The 13,341-nt window shown below is 43.4% G+C and overlaps 1 protein-coding gene across 1 annotated transcript; it reads left to right on the plus strand.

Annotated features, from left to right (window-relative positions):
• The first annotated feature begins 249 nt into the window (after positions 1-249).
• On the plus strand, positions 250-3,693 carry pim1 (Pim-1 proto-oncogene, serine/threonine kinase). Its single transcript, XM_083975668.1, has 6 exons — positions 250-722; positions 995-1,101; positions 1,219-1,269; positions 1,443-1,809; positions 2,416-2,592; positions 2,707-3,693. The coding sequence occupies exons 1-6, from the start codon at positions 641-643 to the stop codon at positions 2,919-2,921; spliced, it is 999 nt and encodes a 332-aa protein (XP_083831794.1). The 5' UTR covers positions 250-640; the 3' UTR covers positions 2,922-3,693.
• The last annotated feature ends 9,648 nt before the right edge of the window (positions 3,694-13,341 follow it).

Below are 13,341 nucleotides of genomic sequence, written 5' to 3' on the forward strand. Positions count from 1 at the left end.
TGAATTCATAATTATCACTTTGGTCTCAGCCCTTTTTGGCGCGTTTTGATTCCCGCCACGTCTGTGTCTGGCCTGGGCGGTTATGAGGTTGGCCCTGTTTTCATAAGCCTCGGAACGCCCGTGCGCCTCTCTGATTGGCCGAGAGCGAGGAGAGCGAGGAGAGAGGGCCGGCACCGCGGCGCACGGCGACGCCCACTTACTACCACCTTATAGTCATCCTCCCCCCCGCTCAGTGTTTCCAAGAGCCGGTGTCTGACGGAGGCATTGGTTCGCTCTCCCTCCATTATCTGTTTATGTCGCGAATTTTTACTCAACTGTTTACAAAACATCGCGTGGAGCAGCCGTTCGCCTCTAAGCTGAGCTCGGTTCTCCCGTGAGTCAGGACGACGGTACCTTTTTCTGGCTAACATTACGACCCTCCTTGGATCTCCAGCGGGTTTTTCTCCTATGCGGACGAGAGGATCCCTACCGCATTTTTGTGCCTGCAACGTGGACTTTAAGCTCTACACGGGAGACGGGAAGAGTCGCACTGTCGGAATAACATTACTCTTGTAATCCTCCTTTGGGTTTTTTGTTGTTGTTGTTCAACACGAAGAAGGCAGACGTGGTCGCGGTCCCCGTGGTGGATACCCTGTGAGGAATGCTGCTGTCCAAGCTCAATTCTCTGGCCCACATCTCCACTGTAGACATGCCGGCGAAAATCCAGCTCCAAGTTCATCAAGGTTAGACGCCCTTTTTCCACTGTGTTGTCATGGAGGACGGGGCTGCAGCAGCAGCAATGGCTGGCAGCCCGCCTATCATGGCTCAGTCCACCCCGCACATACATACTACTTGCTAATATTCAAGGACGACAGTTCATTGAGTTCATTTATTCGCAGTATTATTAGCCACATTTTTTGAATGTTTTGGTATCATTAGCCATTGTTTTTGCTGTGTGCTCTCACTCGGCGTGGCTCACTGGTGTTCACCGGCTGTGTTTGTATTTGTTTCGCAGTGAAGGAAAGGGAGCCTTTCGAGAAGCTTTACCAGGTCGGCGCGGTGCTGGGCAGCGGCGGCTTCGGCACCGTCTACTCCGGTACGAGGATTTCCGACGGAGCTCCGGTTAGTATTATTAGCCTTGTGGTGTTATATTAATAAATGCACATTTGAAGCAGCTGCTTTATGCGTGTGTGGTTATTGAACATGTCGTCTGACGCGGTCTTTGCTTTGCTTTGCCAGGTTGCTGTCAAACATGTAGCCAAGGACAGAGTCTCCGAGTGGGGCGAGCTGGTAAGAACCACCGTTTATAATCCTTATTAACGTTAATATGTACTTAATTAATATGTGATATAGTAGATATTCCTTATTATATTCATTTTTTAGTGCTAGAGTGGGTGTATTTTGTTTCAATTCAGCACGTATGTGATAGATAGCCTACTAATATTTATTGCTCCTCTCTTCAGCCGAACGGCTCGCGGGTTCCCATGGAGATCGTGCTGTTGAAGAAAGTGGGCACGGGCTTCCGCGGCGTCATCAAAATGCTGGACTGGTTCGAGCGGCCGGACAGCTTCATCATCGTGATGGAGAGGCCCGAAAACGTCAAGGACCTGTTCGACTTCATCACGGAGAAAGGTGCCTTACCGGAGGAGCTGGCGCGGAGCTTTTTTCGCCAGGTGCTGGAGGCCGTGCGACACTGCCACAGCTGCGGCGTGGTGCACCGGGACATCAAGGACGAAAACATCCTCATCGACCTTCGCACCGGAGAGATGAAGCTCATCGACTTCGGCTCCGGAGCCCTGCTCAAGGACACCATCTACACCGACTTTGACGGTGAGTCATCCGGTATTGATGGTGGTTTATTGTTATTTGTAAGATACGGTAATATGTTTCGAGGGATTTCACCACCCTAACCGCTTTTAGTCTTTTAATATGTACTGGAAGACCTTGGTGGACTTTTCTACCTTGTGTCATATCGGATACCCCCTCAGTACACATACACACACACACATAACATACACACAGCAACCCAGTGACACGGGCTGAGCTGTATTGCCTTGCTTTGGCGCCCCCCACTGGAGGGAAGCTGTATTTTTTACAACTCAAAGTTTGTAAACAAAGTCACATGTCCACTCCCCCTCCCACACACACTTCCTCTCTCTTCCTCTCTTACTCACACACAAACACACACACACCCAGCCTGTCACGCTCCCTGGCACCTGAGCCCAGATAATAGCCTCAGAAATGGACTCAGCTGATAAATCTGCATTCTTTGTTAATCATTTAACTCCCTCTGTAATGCTTTCATTTCCAATTCAACCATCCAATAATAATAATAATAACAACAATAGACTTCTCAGATTATGTTTTATTTATGCAAAGCTATTAAATGAAGTTACAGCTTTTATAACGTGTTCCTCTCATTATTTTCCCACACAGGCACTAGAGTGTACAGCCCTCCAGAGTGGATCAAGTACCATCGCTATCATGGACGCTCTGCCACAGTGTGGTCCCTGGGTGTCTTGCTGTATGACATGGTGTGCGGGGACATCCCATTTGAACACGATGAGGAGATATTGAGAGGGCAGGTCCTCTTCCGGAGACGAATCTCCACAGGTACATTCACATTGTGATATGTGCTCTTGCTATCGGATGGCAGATATCTAATATATAATACATAGTTTATTGCTCTGGGCTCATTGGTTGTTGTCCTCCTCCTTCTTATTTCAGAATGCCAACAGCTGATCAAGTGGTGTCTGTCTCTGCGGCCTGCGGACCGTCCATCCTTCGAGGACATCATCAACCACTCGTGGATGCAGAGCACATCCTCCTCTGTAGTCCCGCCCACAGTGCAGACGGAGAAGTCCACCACAGAGATCAGGCTGCACAGCATCGGCCACGAGCCCACAGCCTTCACACCCACCCCCGTGGCCGTGGCTCGGTGATGGAGGTCAAACAGAAAGTCCTCTGGGCTGAACTGGACTGCACTGACACAAGAGACTATTACAAAAGACTTGAAGCAGAGACAAGGTGGGGGGGCGAATGTCCCAGCACAGGCGAAAGCAAGGTGTAGATGACTACACGCAGAGGAGGCCGAGGTCGCCGCAAAACCATCACGTCTTGGTTTGAACGCGACAGGCCACGCCCCCTCCGCCCTCGCCGATCCCAGCTATACCTGATGTGAACCAGCGTTGACCAGTCAATGATCTGGGCAGCGGGGGTGTTTATCAGTCTGTAAGGGAGGCGCACCTGCAAGTACATTCGCTCGCTGTTCTGTTGAATGGCAAAGCGGACAAGTCTGAGTTATGTAACTTCTCGCAACACTGTACTCCGCTCTCTCCCTCCAGTCCTCGCCGTCGAAAGCAGAATGGGTAGAGCTGAGGCGTTGGTGGAGGGGAGGCGTGATTTTTCAAAAACAAAAAAAGTGCCTTCTGTGAGATTGTTTGGGGGGGGGGGTCCTGAAAATACTTGAAATTGTGAAAGCAGAAAGGCTCTTCTTCTCAACAGCCTTTCTGCTCCTTACTCTCTACAAGGCTTTATATCGTTTATTGCTGTGTTTTTTGTTTTGTTTTTCCTCTCATGGGCCTAGATCAGTAAAGCCTATGCCATTTACAACCACTACTATCACTACTTCTAACTACTCCAATGTCATTAGCAACCAGACAACCTCATAGCTCTGGCAGCAACCTGTGCAAACAAGTCATAAAAAAAAAGAAACACTGGACTTACCTCACTCTCTTTACTACAGCACCCACCTCTACTCTACAACCTCCGCTTCCTCCTCTTCTCGTGTTGTACTGTATACAAACTCAAGGCTTAGGCAACCTGCTCATTCACACCCACCTGAACGCACACCACAATGCAAACTTAAAAACCATACCGAAATACAACATCCTCTGCTCTTCACTTCAATTTTTTTTTTTTACTTTGTTTTTATGAATTTTTTACACAGTGCCTCACACAGGTCTTACAATTCGGTGGGGACAAGAATTGTAAATAATAACAATATTTATTATTGCTGTGACTTCTTTCTCTCACACTTGATGAGCTGTTTGTCACAAAATTATTTATTTATTTATGAGAGAATTTCGGCTGTACGTATATATGTCATTCCACAGTCACTGAAGGGCCCACAGATTATTTAAAAGACAGACAAAGATGAGATCTTTTTTTTGACCATATTTATGGCTTGACATTTTTTCAAAAGAGCAGATGTGTGTGTGTATGTTTGTGTATGTAATGTAAATATTGTGTAATTAGTCCTGAAAGCACTTCCATCTTAATGTATGTAAACAATGAACGTCTACTGATGGTAACTGGTTTTGTTGTGCTGTTGTCTGCTGTGGGGGCGAGTGGAATATGAATGTTGAATGTTTGTGTGAGAGTGTGTATGTGTATGAAAGATGTGAGAATGATAAATCTCTATCGGTTGCATGATTGCAGCTTGGATTGTTGTGTTTCTTTTTCATCCATTCAAATTAGAATTGTAAATTATGTTAGAACCTATTTTTGTACTGTTTCAATAAATATTTTTTTAACTATGACACTTGACTCCTTCCAATTACTTCAGGTAACACTACCATATTTACATTTACTACAACACAACACTTACAAAACTACATTTGTAGCGGTATTATTATTTCAAGGACATAATTTATATTTAAAATAAGGTTAAAACAAACAAGGCAGTATTTTAACACAAACAAAACTTACTGGGTCAAGTGCTTATGTAAGCGCTCGGCAAGCTTCCTGTTTGACATGTAGAAAAGCGGCAGATACGGAAAAAGATGAAGCGATAAGGGAAGACAGGCTGGTGGGAGGCAGGTGGCAACAAGACGGGGCGGCGGGTTGTTTGTGTGTTACAGGGAGAAAAGCTCAATGCAGAAGCTGTTTACTGCAAACTGAGATACATCACAGCTTGACTAAGACAGTCTTTATCATTAATAGCAAATCGTTGATCAATCAAGAATATACCATACCATGCCTGTTTGAAAAGATCCTTGATCATTGTTCTGGTATGAGTTGGATTTAGTCAAGGTGATTTGACATGAATGAAAGCAGAGTCTTGACCATTGTTAAGGGTTTGAATAGATGAATAGATCAATGTCTCTCTTCAGTATTTATATATAGTCACACGCTGTGTGTACTGTATTCTGTATAATAACTTGTCCACAACTGGCTGCATCTCATCACCAATGCAGAGCACATTTACTCAAATACTATACAGAGTTATGAGGCACTTGCGCTTTACTGGAGCATTTCCAATTGATGCAACCTCGTTCCACTTCACTGCACATGTCAAAGGGACATTTGTACTTTTTCATTGTACTTTGCAGATAAAGATTATATAAATAAATGTATTAGCATTTTTTTTTTAGATTTGAATAGAACACTACATGTCTGGATTCATCTGAAAGCAGTTGTTTTGTACCCCTGTTGCCCCTTTATCCTTATAAAGATACCAGCCAGTAGGCCTACTTCTATTCTGGAGTAGCCTGGCCCTAATGAACCCTGTCTAAACCAATATAATCAGTATAATTAGCTAGATTTGACACAATGTTGTAAAGATTAGGAAATTATGCGAAGTCTCTCCTAAAATTATATTGCAAATTCCTTCAACTATTGTTAATAATAACATAATAGAAGCAGTTGAGAAACTCTGGTCCTGGGGCTGCTGCATGTCTTGGGCTCTTGAATGAGTTGGAGTTGGAATTAAAATTTAGACCCACACCAACATTTAAATCTGTGTCTTACATGTTTTCCAGTTGGTAGGATGTGAGTACTTTGCTCCATTGCTCCTCAAAGCATCTGTTATTGTATAAAGTAATCACCCTCTGCCAATTCACAGCTGTGTTGTCAGCCACTGCTTGTCTCCATCACACTAACAAGATGCAGATGCTGCTCTGGGTTCATCCAGACACTTGAGCAGAGATAGTGAGCCACAGGCAGCAGCCTATCATGGATCTGTTCTCCTGGATAGATAAGAGTTGTAGGTTTAATCAGTTGTGATGCTCCCGGGGGACTCCTGGCCTCACTGCTAATCTTCCTCAAGACAGTGCTGCTTCTGCTGCTGAGAGACCCCACGTACAGCCAAACCAAGATTTACACAAGAGCAACACACGAGGAGGTTGAAGCGCTGCCGCAGCCCATCAGCCCCGGTTAGTGGCTGTCAGGTGAATACAGTGTGTGTTTACCAGCTGTAATTTGAAATGATGGATGGGGGACTGTAGAACAAGGATGCTGATGTAAGCCAAAATGCCTCTGCTGCACTCTTGAAAGTGGTTGCCATTTCTCCTCAGACAAACTTCTCAGCATCTTTCAGATATTTGTTTTGGTTTTACAGCCATAAAAATACTGTTATAATTTCCCTGCACATCTCACTAAACTTTACAGACATTAACAACAATCGTTACTTATCTTAGATTGTAGCAAACTTTGCAAACGTGAATATTTTTTCACAGTATCTCTGCTTATCATTTAAAATAGTTTATTAATCGCTTGAGTGTCCACAGTTAATTGCAAATGAATCATAAATTTTTTGTTCAAAACCCTAAGGAGATGTTTTTCAAGTGTTTGATAATGAACAAATGCACAAGCTTTCTGCAAATGTAGCTTTATTTTACACTAACCAAAAACAGTGATAAATATTGTCCAGAAATTCTCAGACCTCTATGTTGGCATTAAATATACTAGGCTACATGTTCAAATTGTAACATCACAAATTGAAGTCCATCAGGTACCGCTGTGATTATCTTTGGTACGTCGTTGTATTACCTGATTGAGATATTTGTTGAAATGAAAACTAGTGTACATAGGCTATGAATTTTAAACGTTTCACTTTGTTTTCAGTTTGTTTGAGCTTAGTGTCTCATGCAGACCAACATTTTCAGTTAATCAGTATTTTGGTTTATGGACCAAATGTGACATGTGCTAATTAGCACATGATAACATAGCGTCTTCTGCTAAACTTGAGCATGTTAGCAGTTATATTTTGAGCATTAGCACACTGTCGTTTAGCTTAAAGCACTGCAGCTTCACGAAAGCTATTATTAGCATTGCACTCTTAGCGTGGCTGCAGACTTGTGGTTGTATTAGTTGTGTGTGTTGAATAAATGAAATCAAATGGGAGATAATTCAGGTTAAAATGAATCCTTTATTTTCACACATTTGATATGGTTAAGCGTTTATGACATGTTGCTGGTCGACTGAAATTTTCAACTTGTGTTTCAGTTGAGGCGGAGCTGCAGAAAGGGCACATGGTTAATTAATGCTCGCACACAGTATCACTCATTTGTGATAAAGCGTTTAACTCAAGATCATCCCAAGGGTTTTCCTAATCCCTCTCCCCTCGTGCACACGCTCACAGAGTCGAGCTCTGGGGGTCACACTCCTTGTGCACCATTTAATACCTGGTATATCCCTGATATCTGTTCCCCAATCAGCTTGTGCAAACCCGTGCAACCTAAAGTTTTATCCTTCAACGCACATCCCCGTTTGAATGTCACAAATCTACAGAATCAGAGCGGTGGTGGCTGCATTTAACCCACTGCATGTATTCTTATAGGTTATGAGGTAAAAGAGTCCATCAAAGGAAACCAGGCCTAAAAATAAAATGTCATCTCTGGCATGAATTATAAACGTATAAGAACCAGTCTTCAGTAGTCCTTTGATCTGTCGCTGCCTTTCTTCTGCTGGTAGTCTACATACATTTCGACATACGATTTCCCAGTATTGGAGACCACATGTAGTTTCTGCGAACACCGCCACCATTCATTTCCCCTTTCATTCTGAGAACCACATGCCACATCTAACTGTGCAGTGCATACTAGTGTGTTACATGTCCAAAAAGTGCCGCCATTAAGTTCTGCTGTTCAAACGGTCCCATGTGTTTTAAACTGGAAAGCAGCTCAGGTGGAGATTTTACAAAAAAAAAAAAAAAAAAAATCATCACCTATTATGCACATTTTGAATTTGTGCAGCCAAAACCTGAAATGATAGAAATTGGCACAAGAACATGACGAAAAACCAACATGCATGAAATACACTTCAATTCTAAATTTCACCTGGGTTGTACACAATAACAGTGAGTGGAAAAATCTATTACTATTTTAGTGGACTGACAAAGGTTAATTAAGTATATCCTCATTGGAAAGCACCTCCAGTTACCTGTCAACCTAATAAGTGTCTTGTTGACAAACTAGGCTGAAGCTAATAAGCCAACCAGCTGCCGTCTTTAGCTTTATTTAACAGATCAACAGAGCGACCTCTCGTCTCACTCAGATAGAAAATGAAGGTAATCCTGTTTCACAATCAAAAACTGTTCCTACGGACGACTACAAGAACCCACTGGAGCCCAGCTGTATCTGTGCTGATCTGTTTCACTGTATTGTTCATATCACTATTGTCTGCTGACCACAGTTTTCCCTGCACACATGGAAAGACTAATCATGCAAAGTGTCCATGAAGTCAAATGCAGAGTTGGGTATTTGCATGGACTGTCCGTGAGTCACTCTTTCCTCTGCAGAGTTCACTTGACTGCCTTAGTTCAATACTGAGTCATCACTAAAAACAGAACATGGTGTGAAATAGCCACTGGAGACCTTTTCTTTCTTTTTTTACATTTAGCTTTTAGAAGAAAAGCCACGTTGATGACTTGTTTGTGTCTCCTTGGAGGGACCTTCTGTGTGATAATGAGTGTCATTTGTTTTGATCAAGGTACAGATGAGGGGCCGCGGCGCAATATGTTCACATGAGCGCTGTTCATTCTCAGCAGGCGATGTCGGGCTGAGGCTTCTCACAGCCTCACCACTTAAGAGCCGATTGGCTCGTCTTCATCTCGTTCCCATAAGTTGTGCACTACGCATTCTTCCTGAGAAATACAGCGAGAGCCCAGCCGTTGCATAATCGGCCTCACTGTTCTAACTGAAAGATACAGAGCCAGAGCTGTTGGGAAATGTTGTCAGGAACTTCCTTTACCCACCCACCCCACCACCACCCACCCCTATCTCTCTCTCTCTCTCTCTCTCTCTCTCTCTCTCTCTCTCTCTCTCTCTCTCTCTCTCTCTCTCTCTCTCTCTCTCTCTCTCTCTCTCTATCACTCTCTCTATCACTCTCTGTTTCTATCTACATGTGTTTATCAAAGAGGCAGATAGGCCGAGGACAAACACACTACGACACACACGCATTCACATTCTTGCACCAACACACACGGTTTGCTAATAATGTAGAGGAGTGTGTAGATAAAACCACAGAGAAACGTGACAAGAAGGCATACATTAAACTTTGCAGTTGTGAAACATTGGAAGTAAAGTTTAGGTATTCACTAAATAATGTGTAATGGTAAAAACAAAGGTGGAGCAACAGTAGGCCTATATCAAGAATGACAGAAATGCTGCTCTCACGGCAAGTTTTTACCATGACACATCATGACTATTGACTTCAATGTATATAATGTGATACGTTATATCAGGCATGTGGACCAGCTGTGCGTGCTGCTTAGCCATTAATGGCAAGCTGCTCTATGAGCCATGCTAAGTCTTAGTTTTGTTGTCAGGTGACCTTAAGTTCTTTCTTTAACACTGTTTGTGAGACAAGTTAAGAACAATTGTAATTGAAGCAGTAAATAGTCCCTAATCCGAGTCAAGAGGTCAAGATCCTAAAATAAACCCTGGATCATACACTTGCCATAATGCAACTCAATAGGGTCTTTCACTGGATTCTGTCCGGCTGGCATACTTCCACATTTTTCAAACTCCATGCCTCCAGTTTATAATTAAACCTTAACTACATTATACAGCCGCTTTTACAGTCTGAGTGATACCATGATCTCCTTGTTTAAAAAAAAAAAGCAGACTGGCCCTTAAAGGGATAGTTCAACATTTTGGCAAATTGGCCCCCCCGCCATAATCCCTATAGTTTTAGGAGTAGGTTCGTTACCTTTAATTGTCGGTGCAAGCTATTTTTAGAACAGCGGAGCAGAGCCGCGAGCTGCTCAGAGCTACGCTACGGAGGCTAATGGGATTACTTGGTTTCCCTCATCAAACTACCTCGAAAACAACTCTGTCTCGTAATGTTCTGTTATTATCTCATAGCGTGGTGAATGTGCAGGTCACAACTTGTCCACAAGAGCGTTTTGGAGTTGTTGGGTTGTGTATTTGATGAGTTTGATGAAACCAAGAAATCCCTTATGCCTCCGTAGTGTAGCTCTGAGCAGCTTTTTTTTTTGCTCCGCCGTTCTTAGCTTGTTCCGACAATTTAAAGTAACAAACCTACTCCTAAAACTATAAGGATTATGACAATTGGCCAATATGCCTAAATGTTGAACTATCCCTTTAAACATTAACCACATATTTTAACTCTAAATAAGACATCAGTAAAACAGTGTCCTAAATGTAGAGAATTTCCTTCATCTTTGTGTCTGGATGGGGTCACGTAAACCTTATAAGCAAAGCAACACAGATTGAGTTAAGTGAGCAGTGGATGGTGGCCAGCCCATGTCTGATTCACTTGTCCTGACAGAGCTGAGGGCACTGTGTTCCAGTAAAGGTCAAGATGAACTCCCTCTTAATGGAGCAACATGGTGTTCAAAGTGTCAATGGGGGGTTTTCTGGCTCTGAGGAGCATTAGTCTTGTTGCAAGATTGAAAAAACTTTTCACACATCAGGAACTCACAGTTTTTATCTCTCCAGAGTAGAATTAGTCACACACAGCTGTTCTGATCCTCCCCAATTTGTTATATTCTTTGATTTCTCATTGTGGAAATGACAAGGGATTGTAACTATAACCTTAATTCTCCTCGCTCATACTTAAATTTGGGTTTCATTTCTTCTCACTGCCTTGTAAATAGGAATATACAATTAAATAAGTAAGACCCCCTAAACAGTTCAGTCTTTGGAAGTCTCCAGATGACAATACTTAGGTTAGTGGTTTTGGTTTCAGATGAAACTCTCATCCACAAAGCATCAACAGACACCTGGAGAAAAACACTCAAACATGAATAAGAGTAACTCTTTGAGAGCAGATCAAGCCCAGGAGTCGAACACAAAGTCCAAGAACAATTTATGTTGGATTGTTTGGCTTTGGTGGAGGTATACACTTGCCTGCCTTTCTGGTTAATACTCTCTCTTCCCAGATCTCTTCCCATGATAGCTGCCTGTTATGTTGACCTCTGCTGGTCCACTGCATCCCATTGGTTGCCAGGTTTGCAGGCATCACATTAGAAATTACCCAGTCATATTTCAGAAAGGCACAGCAGGAATGCTCTGAAGTCTGATCCTTGCAGTTACCCTAGGGGCCTTTCTGTGTGGAGTTTGCATGTTCTACCTGTACCTGTGTACCGTCTCTGCGTACTACAGCCTCCCACATTCCAAACACATGCAAATCTGGTTGACTGGCAACTCTAAATTGCCCTTAGGTGTAAATGTGAGTGTGAGGGGTCATTTGTCTCTGTATATGTCTGTATATGTCAGCCCTGCGATAGACTGAAGACCTGTCCAGGGTGTACCCCGCCCCCACCAAAGTTCTGTTTACCGTAGTCATTTCTCCTGCTCAAATGGGCAATTAAAGCAACACTGTGTAGTTTTCTACCTTAAAATTATGTTTCTAAACACATTGCAGTGGTAGAAAAATGGTTAATAGGATGAGCTGCAGCCTGAGCGGGGTTGCGTCGGCTGAAACTGCTCTATGTAACTTCCCTGCGCGGGTTGGAACACCGTGGTGAGCTCCAGAGACCGAGCTCAATGACGGCGGTGATGGCAATGGCGCCAGTACCGGCAACGGCGGTGGCACCGACAACAAATTCGCATAGGCTACTGTGATTCTCTGGAAAAGACACAGTAGCAGACACTTGCTCTTGTCAACCAGAGTACCAGTACCGCAAATCCTACATAGTGTTGTTTATATGGGTTGTACTGTATGTACTTTTTCTCTGCAGCCATACATGCTCTCTATATGTGCTGCTATAAGCTGGTGGCGGTGATTGTAGCTTGACAGGAGTTTCGGTCATGCATTTACAAGAGGTGAGAGCACACCCCCTAAGCAGCGCTACGCCTTCAAGGCAGATCGGAGGTTACAGTGAGTCGCTGTCATAAGCCCCTTTCCCACTGGCCAAAAAACCCGTTTGGGAGCTTTATTTAGCAGTGTGAGGACATTTTTTCTTTTTCTTCTTTTTCTTTTTCTCTAAAAAAACCCATTTAAACACGCTTACAATCGGCTTCTGACCGCAGTGGGAAAGGGTCACCGACCTATGTCAACCCACGTCAAACGACTCTGCAATCAACTCGGGTTTAAATCAGCAGTGGGAACGTTACACCCGGGTCAACCCGCTAATTCACGTGACGTTGTGCCAGTCGCAAATCTTACAAGATGCTTTGCTCGCACTCAATCAACATGGCACAGCACTGACAAGACAGCGAGATAAAAAGAGATTAACTCATGATCCGTGGAGAAGAGGAGGGGAATAAACACTGACCACCACTGTAGTGTATGGACTATATTTTTATGTAGAGTTAGATGCTGTATAAACATGTAGTGATCGGTAATTGTTTTTCGTAGTGACATTTGTGTTGTTACATTCTGTATTGATGACATGTTGAGCAGCCACGCAGGTTGCCAGCTCGAGATCAGGGAAAGTAGCGATAAAGTGATGAGGCGGGCTGGGGGCTAGCTAGTTAAATAGTTAGTTAGTTAAACTTTGCATTGGTGTTGCTTCACGCAGCTGCTGATGAGTAAAGGAGGGAGGCTTGATTCCAAACTTGCAAAGCTTCTCCTCAAAGAAAACAGCTGTCCAAGCTAACTGTGAGCTCACTGATCATTGTGATCATTGGGAACTAAATCCAGCCCTGGTTCTTTGCAAAACAGTTCATGTTAAGCTAACACATTCTCCAGTACAGTCAGAGTTAGTCACATCAGGTGGGCGTTGTTGACAGTTAGTCTATTCAGTAGGCTACTAACAGGTGTCTCAGGTGCACATGTCCTTTAGAGGCTGAACAGGCCAATAAAGAGGCTCCACTTCAAGACAGTTAGCCCCACCCATATACTCCAAGCTGGATAAAACAAATACACACGCCCATGTATGTGCAGTCAGTAAGACCTTTATTATGAACTTTATTATATGATTTCCTAATTAATATTTCATTTTTCCTCAGGTCGTCATTTGCAGTATTGGCTCTTGCAGAATTCATTCTAAAGATCTTTCCGGGGCAGCACAGAGCATTAAAGTATTCTCAGAGCACCAATGATGATAATTGTATTTTCTTTGAGGAGTACAGCTGTAGATTCATTGCAATAGGAAACAGCCGAGTGTGAAATTAATGAAAGCAAACACAGCAGCTCAGCGTTTGTTCATCAACTTGTGTTCCCATGGTG

This window comes from Trachurus trachurus (assembly GCF_905171665.1).
Source record: "Trachurus trachurus genome assembly, chromosome: 7".
Taxonomy (NCBI): domain Eukaryota; kingdom Metazoa; phylum Chordata; class Actinopteri; order Carangiformes; family Carangidae; genus Trachurus; species Trachurus trachurus.